At 46.5% G+C, this 16,457-nt stretch overlaps 1 protein-coding gene across 15 annotated transcripts in view; it reads right to left on the bottom strand.

Moving 5' to 3' along the window:
* The window catches only part of LRRC7 (leucine rich repeat containing 7), a 503,433-nt gene that overhangs the window by 375,302 nt on the left and 111,674 nt on the right, over window positions 1-16,457 (bottom strand). For 13 of the 15 annotated variants that reach the window (XR_011021947.1, XR_011021946.1, XM_068239239.1 and 10 more), the window contains exon 2: window positions 11,097-11,197. The exons of the other annotated variants lie outside the window; for them this stretch is intronic. Coding sequence is in view for 11 of the 13 variants with exons in the window: in XM_068239239.1 (XP_068095340.1) it covers window positions 11,097-11,196 (100 nt within the window). In the remaining 2 variants the exon portion in view is untranslated. The remainder of the gene's footprint in view (window positions 1-11,096; window positions 11,198-16,457) is intronic. 15 annotated transcript variants of the gene reach the window in all.

The following is a 16,457-nucleotide window of genomic DNA, read 5'->3' on the forward strand; positions in this document are numbered from 1 at the left end:
CCACCCGGCTACCTACCTAACCACCCACCCGGCTACCTACCTAACCACCCACCCGGCTACCTACCGGGCTAGTTACCAACCCACCCACCAGGCTACCTACCCACCCACTAGGCTACCTACCTACCCACCCACTAGGCTACCTACCTACCCACCCACCAGGCTACCTACCTACCCACCCGGCTACCTACCCACCCACCAGGCTTCCTACCTACCCACCCGGCTACCTACCTACCCACCCGGCTACCCACCCACCCGGCTTCCTACCTACCTACCCACCCGGCTACCTACCTAACCACCCACCCGGCTACCTACCGGGCTAGTTACCAACCCACCCACCAGGCTACCTACCCACCCACCCGGCTACCCACGCACCCACCAGGCTACCTACCTAACCACCCACCCGGCTACCTACCTAACCACCCACCCGGCTACCTACCTAACCACCCACCCGGCTACCTACCGGGCTACCTACCTACCCACCCACCAGGCTACCTACCTACCCACCCACCAGGCTACCTACCTAACCACCCACCCGGCTACCTACCGGGCTAGTTACCAACCCACCCACCAGGCTACCTACCTACCCACCCACCCACCAGGCTACCTACCTACCCACCCACCGGGCTACCTACCTACCTACCTACCGGGCTAGTTACCCACCCACCCACCAGGCTACCTACCCACCCACCCACCAGGCTACCTACCCACCAGGCTACCTACCCACCCACCCACCCACCCACCCACCAGGCTACCAACCCACCCACCCACTCACCCACCCACCAGGCTACCTATCCACCCAACCACCCATGGGAGCTGCGCGCCGGATGGAGGCTGGGACAGGAGGTCTGCTGCTGCAGGTGAGTAAATGTTTTTGTTTTATTTATATTAGCAGGTGTATGTTCTGGGCAGGTCTGCCACATGATTGCATGTATTTTCTTCGCAAATCTGCCGACATGTTTGCATGTATTTTCTGGGCATATCTGCCGACATGATTGCACGTATTTTCTGGGCATATCTGCCGACTTGTTTGCACGTATTTTCTGGGCATATCTGCCGACTTGATTGCATGTATTTTCTGGGCATATCTGCCGACTTGTTTGCACGTATTTTCTGGGCATATTTGCCGACTTGATTGCACGTATTTTCTGGGCATATCTGCCGACATGATTGCACGTATTTTCTGGGCATATCTGCCGACATGATTGCACGTATTTTCTGGGCATATATGTGTATTTTCTTGAGAAAACCTGCACAATTATGTGAATTTTCTGGGGAAAGGGTCACCAAAACTTGGGCCCACTGTCTTTGCGTTGCACTTTTCAAGGGAACCTGAGGTGAGAATAATATTGAGGCTGCCATATTTCTCTCCTTTTAAGCAATACCAGTTGCCTGGCTGCCGTGCTGGTCCTCTGCCTCTTATTCTTTCAACCATAGACCCTGAACAAGCATGCAGCAGGTCAGGGGTTTCTGACAATATTGTCAGAACTGAGAAGATTAGCTGCATGCTTGTTGCTGGTGTAATTCAGTTTATTACTACAGCCAAACAGATCAGCAGGGCCACCAGGCAACTAGTATTGTTTAAAAGGAAATAAACCCTCACCCCGGGTTCGTTTTAAGTTACAGTTAGCTCCGCCCTCATCCGGTCATTGCCACGCCCATTTTTTTTGCCGCGGTTCTATCCACTATATTTTGCCGCGGCGCGCTTCGCGGCCCGCAGGTTGTAGCCACGCCCATATTTTGCCGCGGCGCGCGTAGCGCGCCGCAGGTCATAGGGGTCCCACAATTACAATTTTGCACAGGGGCCCACTGCTGGCTGTGTCCGCCACTGGACAGAAGCTATTCTTTCCAGAGTCCTGCAGCATGCAAACCTACACAATGGTCAAAAGGCTGCCTGCCTGCACAGGCAGCTGAGCAAATCATCACAGAAGGTATGTATGACTTGTCTATGCTTATTTTGACTTTTAATTTTCAGTTCAGGTTTTCTTTAAAGGGATACTTAAGCCATGATTAAGGCCTCTTTCACAGTGGGACAGTGCGTTTGATGCGACGTTAAAGGGGCACTACAGCGAAAAACTGTAAAATTTAAAATATGTGCAAACATATACAAATAAGAAGTACATTTTTTCTAGAGTAAAATGAGCCATAAATTACTTTTCTCCTATGTTGCTGTCACTTACAGCAGGTAGTAGAAATCTGACAGAAGTGACAGGTTTTGGACTAATCCATCTCTTCATAGGGAATTCTCAGCAAGGCTTTTATTCTTTAGGATAATTCCTAAAAAGGATTTATACAAAGATCCTGGCCAGCTTCCCTGCTCGCTACACAGTTTTGTGCAGTTGGACAGAGCAACTGCCATTCGCTAAGTGCTTTTGAAAATAAATACATCCCTGAGAATCCCCTATAAAGAGATGGACTAGTCCAAAACCTGTCGCTTCTGTCAGATTTCTACTACCAACTGTAAGTGACAGCAAGATAGGAGAAAAGTAATTTATGGCTCATTTTACTCTGGAAAAAAATGTACTTCTTATTTGTATATGTTTGCACATATTTTAAATGTTTCAGTTTTTCGCTGTAGTACCCCTTTAAGGTCGCATAATGTGCCTGTATTGCAATGCATTGAAAGACTATAACTTGGACGTTATAGTACATTATTTAGCCCTGCGTTTGGTGCACCGTTTTCGTCGCACAGTGATGGAATGAAAACGGCGCATGCGTTACATTAAAAAAAAAAGAATTACTGAGCATGTGCAACACACACAACGCAGCAGATTTATTGCTAAACGCACAGCATGCAGCACTTTCTAAATATTGCTATACGTTACACACAACTTTTTCTAACGTGCGACTTTAACATCGCACTGTGAAAGAGGCCTAAAAAATCATTTTTAGTCAATCAGTATTCAGTCATAGGCAGTAAAGATGGAAAATGCCTGGAACAGTTTTCTCTTTTTTTATACAGTATATAAAATTCACTGAAATCAAAATGTGGACAGTATAATACATATGTTATGTAAGTAGAACAAGTATATATCTACTTATATGTGTTTTTTTCCCCTGGCTTATTATGGCTGTCTCTGCTGCTTGAAGCTATTTTCAACACAGGAGACCGCTGTGCTAGTCCTCAAAAGGGCTGTTTGCTTTCACAGTTAGTGAGGAACAAGGACACAGGCCTAGCTAATTCTTTCCCTACCTATCTTCAGCAAGTCTGACCCTCATTAAGAGTCAGCAGCCAGCAGAGAATGAATCCAATACAGCCACCGCAACTGCTTTTTGATAGGGGGCTGGGGGGTCCAGGACGGGGAGCTAGCTGATTGGCTGCCATGTGTCTGCTGATTGTGAGGTATGAAGTCAAAGTTTAGTTCAATGATGATGTATAGGGGTCGAATCGAACAGCGAACAGCCGATGTTCACAGAATACTGCTCGCTGGCGAACTGTTCGGGCCATCTCTACTATAACTTTCTGCACACTGCCTTTTACCCTATCACAGCGATCAACCAAGGTACAATTCAAGCAGCTCTGACAAAATGGCCACACCTAACACAGCCCAGTTACAACTGCAAGAAAAGTTTCCTACAGGCAGCATGGATGTGAAGACACTTCTGAAGCACCTCAAGCATGAGCGAAGTGTTGGCATTTTGCATCGTATTCTCCTCACTGAAAAGGAGAGCTGTAAGCAGGGCCATCTGGTCACATCACGTTGGATGTGGGGAATTGATCCAAGAAATTTAATTTGAGCGCGGCTTGAAATAACGAGAAATCCATCGTGCCAATTACGAGCGCAGATAAACGTTTCTCATGAATATCCAGCAAAATCCATATTAATTCATATTAATTAGGCATCCCACATCACCAGAAACTAGAGTCTTGAAAGGGAATATATCGTGTTTTTGTATATTTTGATTTGTGTTCAGTACTAAAATATTTTTAAACATTGTTTTAAGGTCCATTTCCAGGCCCAGATATTTCCCTTATTCTGCGGAGGGCTTATATGCGAAAGAGCAACGAGGAAATATAATAATAGTAGAATATCAGTATAAGTACCAATATTCTACTATCACCTCCTGTTGCCTAATTCTCACATTAACCTTTCCTTATCCATAACACTAACTTCCCCCACATACTACTAAAGCCTCGTACACATCAATGACTTAAGTCAGCTGAGACGGCCGATAATGACCATCTCAGCTGATAATCAGGTTTGTGTATGGCAGCCATACTGATTTGCTGGTGGTCTACCACTTCCCATTTCCCTCCCCAATATAGCTTTCTGTGGTGGTCTAGGGCTTTCCCCATTCCTCCCCAATGTAACTTCCTTGGCAGTCTATGGCTTCCCCCATCCCTCCCCAATATAACTTCCTTGGTGGTCTATGGCTTCCCCATCCCTCCCCAATATAACTTCCTTGGCGGTCTATGGCTTCCCCATCCCTCCCCAATATAACTTCCTTGGTGGTCTATAGCTTCCCCATCCCTCCCCAATATAACTTCCTTGGCAGTCTATGGCTTCCCCATCCCTCCCCAATATAACTTCCTTGGCGGTCTATGGCTTCCCCATCCCTTCCCAATATAACTTCCTTGGCAGTCTATGGCTTCCCCATCCCTCCCCAATATAACTTCCTTGGTGGTCTATGGCTTCCCCATCCCTCCCCAATATAACTTCCTTCGCGGTCTATGGCTTCCCCATCCCTTCCCAATATAACTTCCTTGGCAACCTATGGCTTGCCCATCCCTCCTCAATATAACTTCCTTGGTGGTCTATGGCTTTCCCATCCCTCCCCAATATAACTTCCTTGGCAGTCTATGGCTTCCCCATCCCTCCCCAATATAACTTCCTTGGCGGTCTACTAGGGCTTCCCCATCCCTCCCCAATATAACTTCCTTGGTGGTCTATGGCTTCCCCATCCCTCCCCAATATAACTTCCTTGGCAGTCTATGGCTTCCCCATCCCTCCCCAATATAACTTCCTTGGTGGTCTATGGCTTCCCCCATCCCTCCCCAATATAACTTCCTTGGTGGTCTATGGCTTCCCCATCCCTCCTCAATATAATTTTCTTGGCAGTCTATGGCTTCCCCATCCCTCCCCAATATAACTTCCTTGGCAGTCTATGGCTTCCCCATCCCTCCCCAATATAACTTCCTTGGCAGTCTATGGCTTCCCCATCCCTCCCCAATATAACTTCCTTGGCAGTCTATGGCTTCCCCATCCCTCCCCAATATAACTTCCTTGGTGGTCTATGGCTTCCCCATCCCTCCCCAATATAACTTCCTTGGTGGTCTATGGCTTCCCCATCCCTCCCCAATATAACTTCCTTGGCGGTCTATGGCTTCCCCATCCCTTCCCAATATAACTTCCTTGGCGGTCTAGGGCTTCCCCATCCCTCCTCAATATAATTTCCTTGGCAGTCTATGGCTTCCCCATCCCTCCTCAATATAACTTCCTTGGTGGTCTATGGCTTTCCCATCCCTCCCCAATATAACTTCCTTGGCGGTCTATGGCTTCCCCATCCCTCCCCAATATAACTTCCTTGGCAGTCTATGGCTTCCCCATCCCTCCCCAATATAACTTCCTTGGTGGTCTATGGCTTCCCCATCCCTCCCTAATATAACTTCCTTGGTGGTCTATGGCTTCCCCATCCCTCCCCAATATAACTTCCTTGGCAGTCTATGGCTTCCCCATCCCTCCCCAATATAACTTCCTTGGCAGTCTATGGCTTCCCATCCCTCCCCAATATAACTTCCTTGGCAGTCTATGGCTTCCCCATCCCTCCCCAATATAACTTCCTTGGCGGTCTATGGCTTCCCATCCCTCCCCAATATAACTTCCTTGGCGGTCTATGGCTTCCCCATCCCTCCCCAATATAACTTCCTTGGCGGTCTACTAGGGCTTCCCCATCCCTCCCCGATATAACTTCCTTGGCAGTCTATGGCTTCCTGATCCCTCCCCAATATAACTTCCTTGGCAGTCTATGGCTTCCCCATCCCTCCCCAATATAACTTCCTTGGCGGTCTATGGCTTCCCCCATCCCTCCCCAATATAACTTCCTTGGTGGTCTATGGCTTCCCCATCCCTCCCCAATATATTTTCCTTGACAGTCTATGGCTTCCCCATCCCTCCCCAATATAACTTCCTTGGCAGTCTATGGCTTCCCCATCCCTCCCCAATATAACTTCCTTGGCAGTCTATGGCTTCCCATCCCTCCCCAATATAACTTCCCTGGCAGTCTATGGCTTCCCCATCCCTCCCCAATATAACTTCCTTGGCGGTCTATGGCTTCCCATCCCTCCCCAATATAACTTCCTTGGCGGTCTATGGCTTCCCCATCCCTCCCCAATATAACTTCCTTGGCGGTCTACTAGGGCTTCCCCATCCCTCCCCGATATAACTTCCTTGGCAGTCTATGGCTTCCCCATCCCTCCCCAATATAACTTCCTTGGCAGTCTATGGCTTCCCCATCCCTCCCCAATATAACTTCCTTGGCGGTCTATGGCTTCCCCCATCCCTCCCCAATATAACTTCCTTGGTGGTCTATGGCTTCCCCATCCCTCCCCAATATATTTTCCTTGACAGTCTATGGCTTCCCCATCCCTCCCCAATATAACTTCCTTGGCGGTCTATGGCTTCCCAATCCCTCCCCAATATAACTTCCTTGGCGGTCTATGGCTTCCCCATCCCTCCCCAATATAACTTCCTTGGCGGTCTATGGCTTCCCCCATCCCTCCCCAATATAACTTCCTTGGTGGTCTATGGCTTCCCCCATCCCTCCCCAATATAACTTCCCTGATGGTCTACTTCCCCCATCCCTTCTCAATATACCTTCCCTGGTGGTCTATGGCTTCCGCATCCCTCCCCAATATAGCTTCCCTGATGGTCTATGGTTTCCCTATCCCTCCCCAATATACCTTCCCTGGTGGTCAAGGGCTGGTTTGCACACGTTTGTTTCATTTCCTTGCACTTAGTTTTGATAAATCTGCCCCACAATGTATTTATATATTTTTTTCCTAACTAGTATGGCTAGCATAGTAGAAAAGCCTGAGTACAGGGCAGCCTGACACTTACATTTATTGTTTTATATGCAGTTCAGCTTAAGGCTTTCCCACCAGAACGTTGCGTTTTAGGGGACGTTATGGTCGCATAACGTGCCCCTAACGTAACGCCTAGTGGTGTTGGATGTGGACGTCAGAGCGAGCCGCGTTGTGCAGCTCACTCTGGCGTCCGTGATGCCATGATGCGTTCACGTGGTCCCGCCGGCAAATCGCCGCACAGAGCGGCCGCTCCAGGAAGTAAACACTGCACACGTCACAAAGTGCAGTGAATATTAATTAGCCATGTGCCTGGCCGCTCTCCCCTCCTCCCCAATATTACTGAGCATGTGCAAGCAGTCTAACGTGGCTTAGCCGTGTATTAAGTACTGCATACAGTACGTTCTCTTGACGTGCAGCGTTACAATGTAACGCAACGTGGGCACTGTGAACAGCCCATTGATTTTTCATTACTGTGCGGTGGGCTGCGTTACTGGCTGCTCTAACGTGCGCCTGTAACGTCCCACTGTGAAAGCAGACTTAAAGGAGAACTCCAGTCTGGGATAAACAAACGTATATACCTCATTACATCAGTTATTTCACTAACACCTTGAATCCCACGTCTTGCTTAAAATCTTTTAAAAGCATGTTCTGCTCCTGGAGTGATGTTTTTCCCCTGCCACTTCTTGCTGTATTATTAATAAAACATATTGGCCTCAATTCACTAAGCTTTATCAAACACTTTATCGAACGTTTGATAATTTACCTCATGGATAAAATCTACTTTTGAATTCACTAAGGTGTTATATATTTATCGAATGTTTTATTGCTAAAACGTTCAATAAATCTATAACACCTTAGTGAATCCAAAATTAAATTTTACCCATGAGGTAAATTATCAAACGTTCGATAAAGTGTTTGATAATAAAGCTTAGTGAATTGAGGCCAATGTGTTCCCCAGCCAGAGCTCTATTGCCTTTAAAGATAGCTATTATTATCCTCAGAGCTGTAACCAAACAATCTGTTTCTCTAGTTGTCTCCTAACTCATTCAAATACAGACTTGGCTTTTGAGGCTGGGTTCACAGTGGTCAGTTGCATAACTCACGCCTTATAATGACTGTGAACTGCAACAGAGGCTCTAAACCAAAGCTTGCATGCAGCGAGTTAAGTTACTGTGAACAGACCCATAGAATTGTATGAGCAGTGAGCTGACAAGCAGAATTATTCTACAATGTAACTGACCACTGTGAACATAGCCTTAAAGGGACTCAGAGCTCCAAATAAAAAGATTTATACATACCTGGGGCTTCTTCCAGTCCCATCAGCTTGGATTGCTCCCATGCCACTGTCCTCCGATGTCTGCAGCGCCGGTACCGGGTCCCCGCACTGCCGTCAGTCGGAGCCAGTCTGACGTAAGGGAAGTGCGCCCTCTAGCAGCTGCTGGAGAGATACGCAATGAGCGCACCTCTCCTGCGTAAACTGGAGCCGACTGACGGAAGTGCGAGGACCCGATACCGGCGCTGCAGACATCGGAGGATGGCGGTGTGGGAGCGATCCAAGCTGATGGGACTGGAGGAAGCCCCAGGTATGTATAAATCTTTTTGTTTTCGGGAGCTCTGGTACACTTTAAGGACAAACATTTTTTAAAAGGGGCAACATAGTGAACTGCCAGTCAGCAGTCTGCAAGTCAAGTTACTGATGCTGTGCAGGTCAGCTCATTAATCAGTAGGGGTAGCTAAAAGTTTTGTCTGTTATTACCCTGTTAGTGCATCTTTGAGACCCCCTGCAGTCTTGCAGGCTCTACTGAGAGAGGACATTACCTGTTTCTGGAGGAAGGGACTGAAAGAGGTGTCCTCAGCAGAGCCTGCAAGACTGAAGGGGGTCTCACAAGCCCCCATAGCTGGCAGGCTGCAGAAACAAGGCTAGCAGAGGAATAATGGACATTTTCAGCTTCAGCTGTTCCCCCTACTGATTGATGAGCTGCAAATGTAGAAAAGGGTGATCAGCACTAGATGCTTTACCGGCAGACCTTTAGGGGATTGGTGGGCTGCTCACTGTGCCTCTGGAGTGCAGACAATAAAATAAGAGGTAGACAAGGAGATCAGGGCACCAGATGAGTTGCAAAAACTTCCACAGTTTTATTTCATCCCCATAGCAAACAGGTACAAGCAGATAAGCAAAGGCCTTGAAGAATTAGGCAATAGGCTTTTGGCAAAGGGGGTATCCACTCTCACTTGTTATATATGCCTAAAATAGGGCCAATGGTATCAGGCACGTGCAGAGGGGCTGTAATACGAAGCTCCGCCTCTGGCCACGATAAGCCCCATCCACACTAGCATGAAGCTTCTGCTCCTTAGCACTGCAGTGATCCTGCCTCCCCCAGCACCCACACTGACCCCTCCCTCCCCAGCACCTACACTGACCTTTCCCTCCCCCAGCAGCACCCCCCATGTCCCCAGCAGCACCCATAGTGACCTCCTCCAGCACCTAAACTGACCTCTCCCTCCCCCAGCACCCCCAAGGACTTCCCCTTCCTGCATCACCCACACTGACCTCTACTCCCAACATCCACCCCTTCCCCCCATAGCTGGCACCCAGTACTCACGCTCACATGACCTCAAGTACCTGCATACAGCCTTCACATGGCCCCCACTATCTGCACCAAGCACCCACTTAACAAGTACCCGCACCCAAACTATCTGCATTCAAAATCCCCATGACACCAAATGCCCACCCATAGCCAACACTCAGTACAGGAGGCCGCAATAGCAGCATAGGGGCGATATACAGGCTGGGAGCGCGAAGAATCACTCGCGTTCCCATGCCTGTCGGCCGGTGACGGCCAAACCGGAAGTGTTCTCCGGCGGGTCCTGGAGCGTCAGAGCGGGGCTGCGAGGGCACCGATCGGCTGCTGGCTGAGGGAAGCCCCAGGTGAGTAAATCTCATTTTTTATCAGTGACTTAAGGTTCACTTTAAGGACCCTCTGCACAGCCCTGAATGGTATGTCACGACAATCTCTTCTAAAAGGTAAGAAAGAAAGTAAGATTCCTAAATAGGAACCGGCATTGAAACAGAATATTCCATTGATTCTTTAATCATTCACCAATGGCAGATAAAATCCACACAAGTATTTAGAAAAATTGGTCAGATGTGAGAGACAGTGCACTGAACTGAAATCGGTACTGGGGGACAGTACCCGGATCTCCTTGTCTACCTCTTATATGATTGACGAGCTGACCTGCACATCTCAGGGCGAGTTCACACTGGGAGCACAAATCACGATAGGGATTTTGCAACACAACATTCCGCATTTTACAGCGATTTATAACTCCTGTTCAATAGAACGAAAATCATAATGCAATTGTCCCCGAAATGCTGCAATGCTTGCAAATCGCAAACGATGCAGTGAGAATGATCCCATAGGAATATAGTAGTCACAGCGCTTTGCTGATCACCGGCGCTCAGCAAAGCGCTACAACAGTGCCCAAGTGTGAAACAGCCCCTAAGACAATTCTGACTTCCCGCTCACAGCTGATGTAAGGTATGCATCTCCCCTCTGCCCTTTCCACAAAACATTGTTCTTTAAAAAATAAAAAAACTCAAGTCTTTCAAACTATAAAACAGAGCCAGGCCAATAAGCCTTTGAAATTTCCTGCAGTAAAACCTTATCTCAAGCTATCTCACTGTTTCTTGACTGTTTTAGTGCTTCAGAAAACAGGACTTGACCCAACTTGGGTTGGAGAGCTCAGAGAAGTTCTTCTGCATAGATAACAACTGAAGTTTCTTAACTCTTCCTGTACTGGAAACAATATGAGACTCTTTTCTTGACTACTAATGTTCTATTTCTTAGCTTTATTACACATGCAATTAATTATCTCATAAGTTTGTTTTCACTTCAGATTTGCTTTAAATGACCCAGTTCCCTATAGTGCCCCTTTAACGGAATAAGTACATAACAAAATGCTGTTTTTCTGTTCAATGCCCGATTTAGTGACACTTCACGGAGTTCTCCTTTAAGTTTTAGGAAGCAAAACAGAATTGACATGAATACATGTTTTATTGAGGAGGCCAACTTACTCTCTTCTTCCGGCCTCTTCTTCAGCGGGGCAAGCATCTCCTGCACGGCCGAGTTTCCCTGGTATGGTGCAGGATCCTTACACATCCTGAGATTCTCCATTCTACAAGAGATGAAGACCACCAAGTGTCAGTCAGTGTGCAGCAATGCTCAGCCCCCTGCCCACAAAACTTTGCATCAAACTTCCCAAAACTTAAAGTAAACCTGTGAGGTCAGTTTGGAGAAAGAAAATATACTTACCTTGGGAGGGGTAAGCCTCTGGATCCTAAAGAGGCTTCCCCTTGTCCTCCTACACCAAGACGCTCCAGCGCTGGGATCCCCCAAAGATTGGCCTTCCTGCACCTGCAAAGTAGCGCCACCACACTCGGGCTCTAGCGGAAAAAGCCAAGCACAATTGGGTCCATGCTACTGCACAGCCGGCTTATGCGTACGCAGTAGCACGGCCTCCATCTGCTCCAGCTTTTTCCAAAGAAAGCATTTAGTTAAAGACAAGCTCTTTTTCAGGAGTTCTAATGCTGGAACGGGCTACCGAAGGGAGAAGCCTCTTTAGGATCCAGAGAGAGTCACCAGCTAGCTTCTCAGATACTCCAGTGGTGAGACCTTCCTGCCACAGTTCCTGGCTGGCTGTAAAAAGCTAAAACAGTTTTCAACACATCAACAACCTGCTTTTTTTTACAGCACTTTAACACCTTTGAAAATTGAAGTATCGGTTTTGGCTGGACTTACCTTTTATCGTCAAAATCTTGCTGCTTCCAGCCCCAAGTACATCTGGCCTGATAGTTTAGTTGTAAGAGCCTAACACCTCATACACATGCTAGATGGTACTTGGCCAAGGTGGCCGGTCAAGGTTGCCTCAGCCAACAATCTAGCATGGGTATGGTGGCCATGATCTATCGCCAAGTGAACCAAGCTCGAGTGAGTGGGCTTAGACCCATGAAATGCGTTGCAAATTTTGGCATTACAAATACATTTTTTGGGGATAATAGTTGACTGTTTCGAGTCTACTTGGGCCGGTAGGTCCACCACTGCCTCCCTTCTTAAACTGATTTTAAATATTTCACTCTGCTTCTGCCACCTCTGTTCAAATAATAAATGCAGGGGTAAAATTGAGGAGATAACATGGCTTCACTGACCAGGAAGTAGCAATAAATCATCTTGATAGTTGATTGTAGACATGCAGAGAGTCCCCGAGAGCTGAGCAATAGGCTTGAACGTCAATGTGGACAGAATCCAGCTGCTCAGTGCTCTAGAAATGAGATGACTTGTGGGATCTCCAGGGACCAATCAGTGCATCTGGATGATGCCACGCAATCAGCAATATTCACCGATCAGAGGGCCCATTAACAATCAGCTTTACACAGAACCACTAATTGGATTCATTGACATATATTATGGCCATAAAGTCAATGAGCTGTGTTACATAATGCAACATACTCGTACGTGACGGCATTAATTATGAGCTTGTTTGGTCATCTATTACTATAACATTAAAGCATACTTGTAATCTATCTGTACACTCCTCCTTGGACCTCTACAGCCTCAACCCAGTGAGTTTAATAATAAGTTTTTTTGTCTAGTGGAAAAGGAGATACTGTATTAACTAACTTCCCTACGTCACATCATTTTTTAGTTAGGTAAATAGTCTCTCAGGGCTTTAACGCATTAGCGATTTCAATAGAGTTATCTCGTTTTAGATAAGTGGACTGCTTTTGACTTCATTCGGAAGAACTTGCTGTGCTGTAAATTCCTGGAATGCTTTGATCTCTCTCTACTGAGCAAAAATATAGAAACGTATAGCAGAAGTCCTCTGTTGTTGTCTCACACTGCCCCCTAGTGACAAGCAGGCATGGGCTCACGAGTAGTCACAAGTCCTTAAGGAATCGAATACATGATTTAAATGAGGTTTAATTGCGTCAGCTGTGCGGCTGGGTGACAAGGGGTTAATTACCCATAAGACCGTCGTCCTCCCTGCGCTCCAAACAGCTGTTTGGAGCGCAGGGAGGATGATGGACTTATGGGTAATTAACCCCTTGCCACTCAGCCGCACTGCTGAGGCAATTAAGCCTCATTTAAATCACATATTTGAGTCCTTAGGGACACGTGACTACTCGTGAGCCCATGCCTGGTGACAAGTGGCCATAAGCACACATTACAGCAGTACTAATTAGAAGCAGGACAATCTAGCAAATAAGAAATGAAAAAAAAAGTGCTAAAATAAATTAGCCTGGAGCACTTGCAAACCTCTAAATAAATTGGCTGCTAAAGGGTTAAAGGTGGTTTGTTAAAGCGGACCTCCAGAGTAAAGAAGAAAATCCGGCAGCCTGCATTTAAAAAAGTTATATTTACCTGAGAGGCCTTGTCCCTTGAAGCCGCCCTGAAGACCCAGCATCACTCCACTTCCGTCGCCTGGCCCCGCCTCCCCTCTCTACCCTGGAGAAAAGCGCCAGGCTGTTTACTGCGGTAAATGTCTTGGCGTTTTTCTCCGGGGAGAGAGGGGAGGTAGGGCCAGGTGCCGTAAGTCAGGTGTTGTGGGATCTTCGGGACTGCTTTGCGGGACAAAACTTCTCAGGTAAAGTTTTACTTGCAAGCTGCCAGATGTTCTTCTTTACTCTGGAGGTCCACTTTAACAAACCGCCTTTCATCCTTTAGCATCCAATTTATTTAGAGGCTTGCAAGTGCTCCAGGCTAATTTATTTTAGCACTTAGCAAGTTAGGCATCATCTGATGGTATTATCTTGATTCAATGGTATCATCTTGATTCAAAACTCCTGTTTGAGAGCAGACACAATAATCCTACCTAATAATATACACTGTGTATAATATATACAGTGCTTTTGCTCTACTGCACATGTCCTGCACCGACAGCCGATGGGACAGGACGCAGGACGGGCCAGGAGGCGGGGGAGGCTGGCCGGGTGTTTGCGTGCGGGTGCGTGCGCTGCGTTGACAGACATAGAGCCTGTTTTTAAACGGGCAAGGTCACTTGTACATAATAATATGATAGGACATTAGACCATGACTATGGTAGGGAATAGAGTGTGAGCTCCTCTAAGGGACAGTCAGTGGTGACATGACTATGGCCTCTGTAAAGTGAAACAGTGGATATCAGTGCTAAATAATAATAATAAAAATAATAATATATAAATACATAAAATTAATATGTGGGCCATTAGACTATATAACTATGTCAGAGATTATACAGTCATCTCATCTAAAGTCAGTGACATGACTCTGTACACTGTAAATTCCTTTTTAGAAGATGTCAATATAAATATATAATATATGGTAGGATATTAGAATATGACTATGGTAGGATAGAACAAGAGCTCCTCTATGGGACAGTCATTGGTGGCATGACTATGGTCTCTGTAAAGTGAAACAGTATATATCAGCACATAATAATAATAATAATAAAATGAATAGCATGGGCCATTAGACTATAACTATGGCAGGGATTATACAGTCAGCTCCTCTGAGGACAGTCAGTGACATGACTATGTACTCTGTAATGTGCTGTAGAAGATGTCAATGCTATATAAATACAGGGGCAAAGCAATAGGGGTTGCACAAGTAACGGCCGCATCGGGGCCCTCCCTCAACTACAGTATTAGCTCTCTATTGCAGGGCTTTTCATCCTTTTCACTCATTGTACCACTTTTTTCACCTGAAACATTTCAAGTACCACCAGTGTGCCAGCGCAATAGATCTGACCCGATCAAGCTCGGCTGTTTCCAACGGAGAGCCGCAAATGCACATGCACTCCTACCAACAAGGAGATCTCCGAGGGGTTCCAGTGCTGGATCCCCTCTACTGAGGAGGAATGGGGAAGCCTTCTTTAGGATCCAGAGGGTTTCTCCCATGGGGAACTTTTTTCCTACAGGTACACTTTAAGAAAGGAGGGGGGGGCATATGGGAGGGGAATAGCAGGATTAATTGGTGGGGGGGAAAAAGATTAAAATTAGATTTCTAGTTTACAGACTGCCATTAATAGCAGTCTGTAGGTAGATTGGCACTATAGGTACCATTTTAATATAGGTAGCCTCACCCACCACCTTAGAGCTGGGCAGTGACTTGCTACAAAGTTTGGTTCCCCCTTACTTGCTCCTCTCTGTGCTGTCCCGCGTAATAGTTCAGACCTTAGATCAGTGGTAACCCGGCGGCAGTAAAGAGACAGCAAGACGAGCGGTCCACACTGACGACAGGGCAGCACAGCGAGGGGAAGCCATCGTTTGTGGAGGCAGGACGGGACCAGGACAAGTGGCAGATGGGCAATTAAGTAGCAGGCAAACTTGGAATGTACCACCTGGCCGACGCCAAAGTACCACTGGTGGCACGCGTACCACAGGTTGAAAAGCCCTGCTCTATTGGTCCTGTGCTCATAAAAAACACTTCTATAGATACATTGAATAGTGGTAATCGTTATCAAACTGTTCCTCATCCCCTCCTTGCACCTCTGACACTGTAGTTGTCATTGGCAGGTTTTGGTGCGCCGTATCAATTGTGATGTATAGAGTGCTTGGGGGGCCCCTATGTAAAACTTGCATCGGGGCCCACAGCTCCTTAGCTACGCCACTGTATAAATAAATAATAATAATAATATGGTAGGACATTATGCTATGACTATGGTAGGACTACAGTAGATTGTAAACTCCACTGAGGACAGTCAGTGACATGACTATGTACCCTGTAAAGTGCTTCAGAAGATGTCAATGCAATATAAATGCATAATGATAATATGGTAGGACATTAGACCATGACTATGGTAGGATGAAATTGTGAGCTCCTCTGAGGACAGTCAGTGACATGACTATGTAGTCAGTAAAGTGCTGCAGATGTCAATGTTATATAAATACATAATAATAATATGGTAGGCCATTGGAATATGACTATGGTAGGGATTAGATTGTGAGCTCCTCTAAAGACAGCCATTAACATGACTATGTACTTTGTAAAAGTACTGCAAAGATGTGATGGGACGTTATGCTGGGTACACACGTTAAGTTTTTTCGTGTGGTAGATGGATCAGATAGATAAAATCCGTCATATCCGATATTGCTCCCAATCGTTTCTGCACTCGATTTCTCATAGCGGTGAATGGAAAAATATAAGAAAAACAAATGAAGATAAGTGAATCGAGCGCAAAAAGTGTGAAATCGTGCCGAAAAACCGATCGGTGGCTAAATCGCACGAAAAAACGTAACGTGTGTACCCAGCATTAGACTATGACAATGGTAGGAATTAGATTGAGCTTCTCTGAGAGTCAGTTAATGACACAACTACATTCTTTGAAGTGCTGCAAAAGCTGTCAGCGCTATATGAATTACTAAGTAATAAAAATAATCAATAAAAGAGTAACAAGATAC

This window comes from Hyperolius riggenbachi, chromosome 6 (assembly GCF_040937935.1).
Source record: "Hyperolius riggenbachi isolate aHypRig1 chromosome 6, aHypRig1.pri, whole genome shotgun sequence".
Taxonomy (NCBI): Eukaryota; Metazoa; Chordata; class Amphibia; order Anura; family Hyperoliidae; genus Hyperolius; species Hyperolius riggenbachi.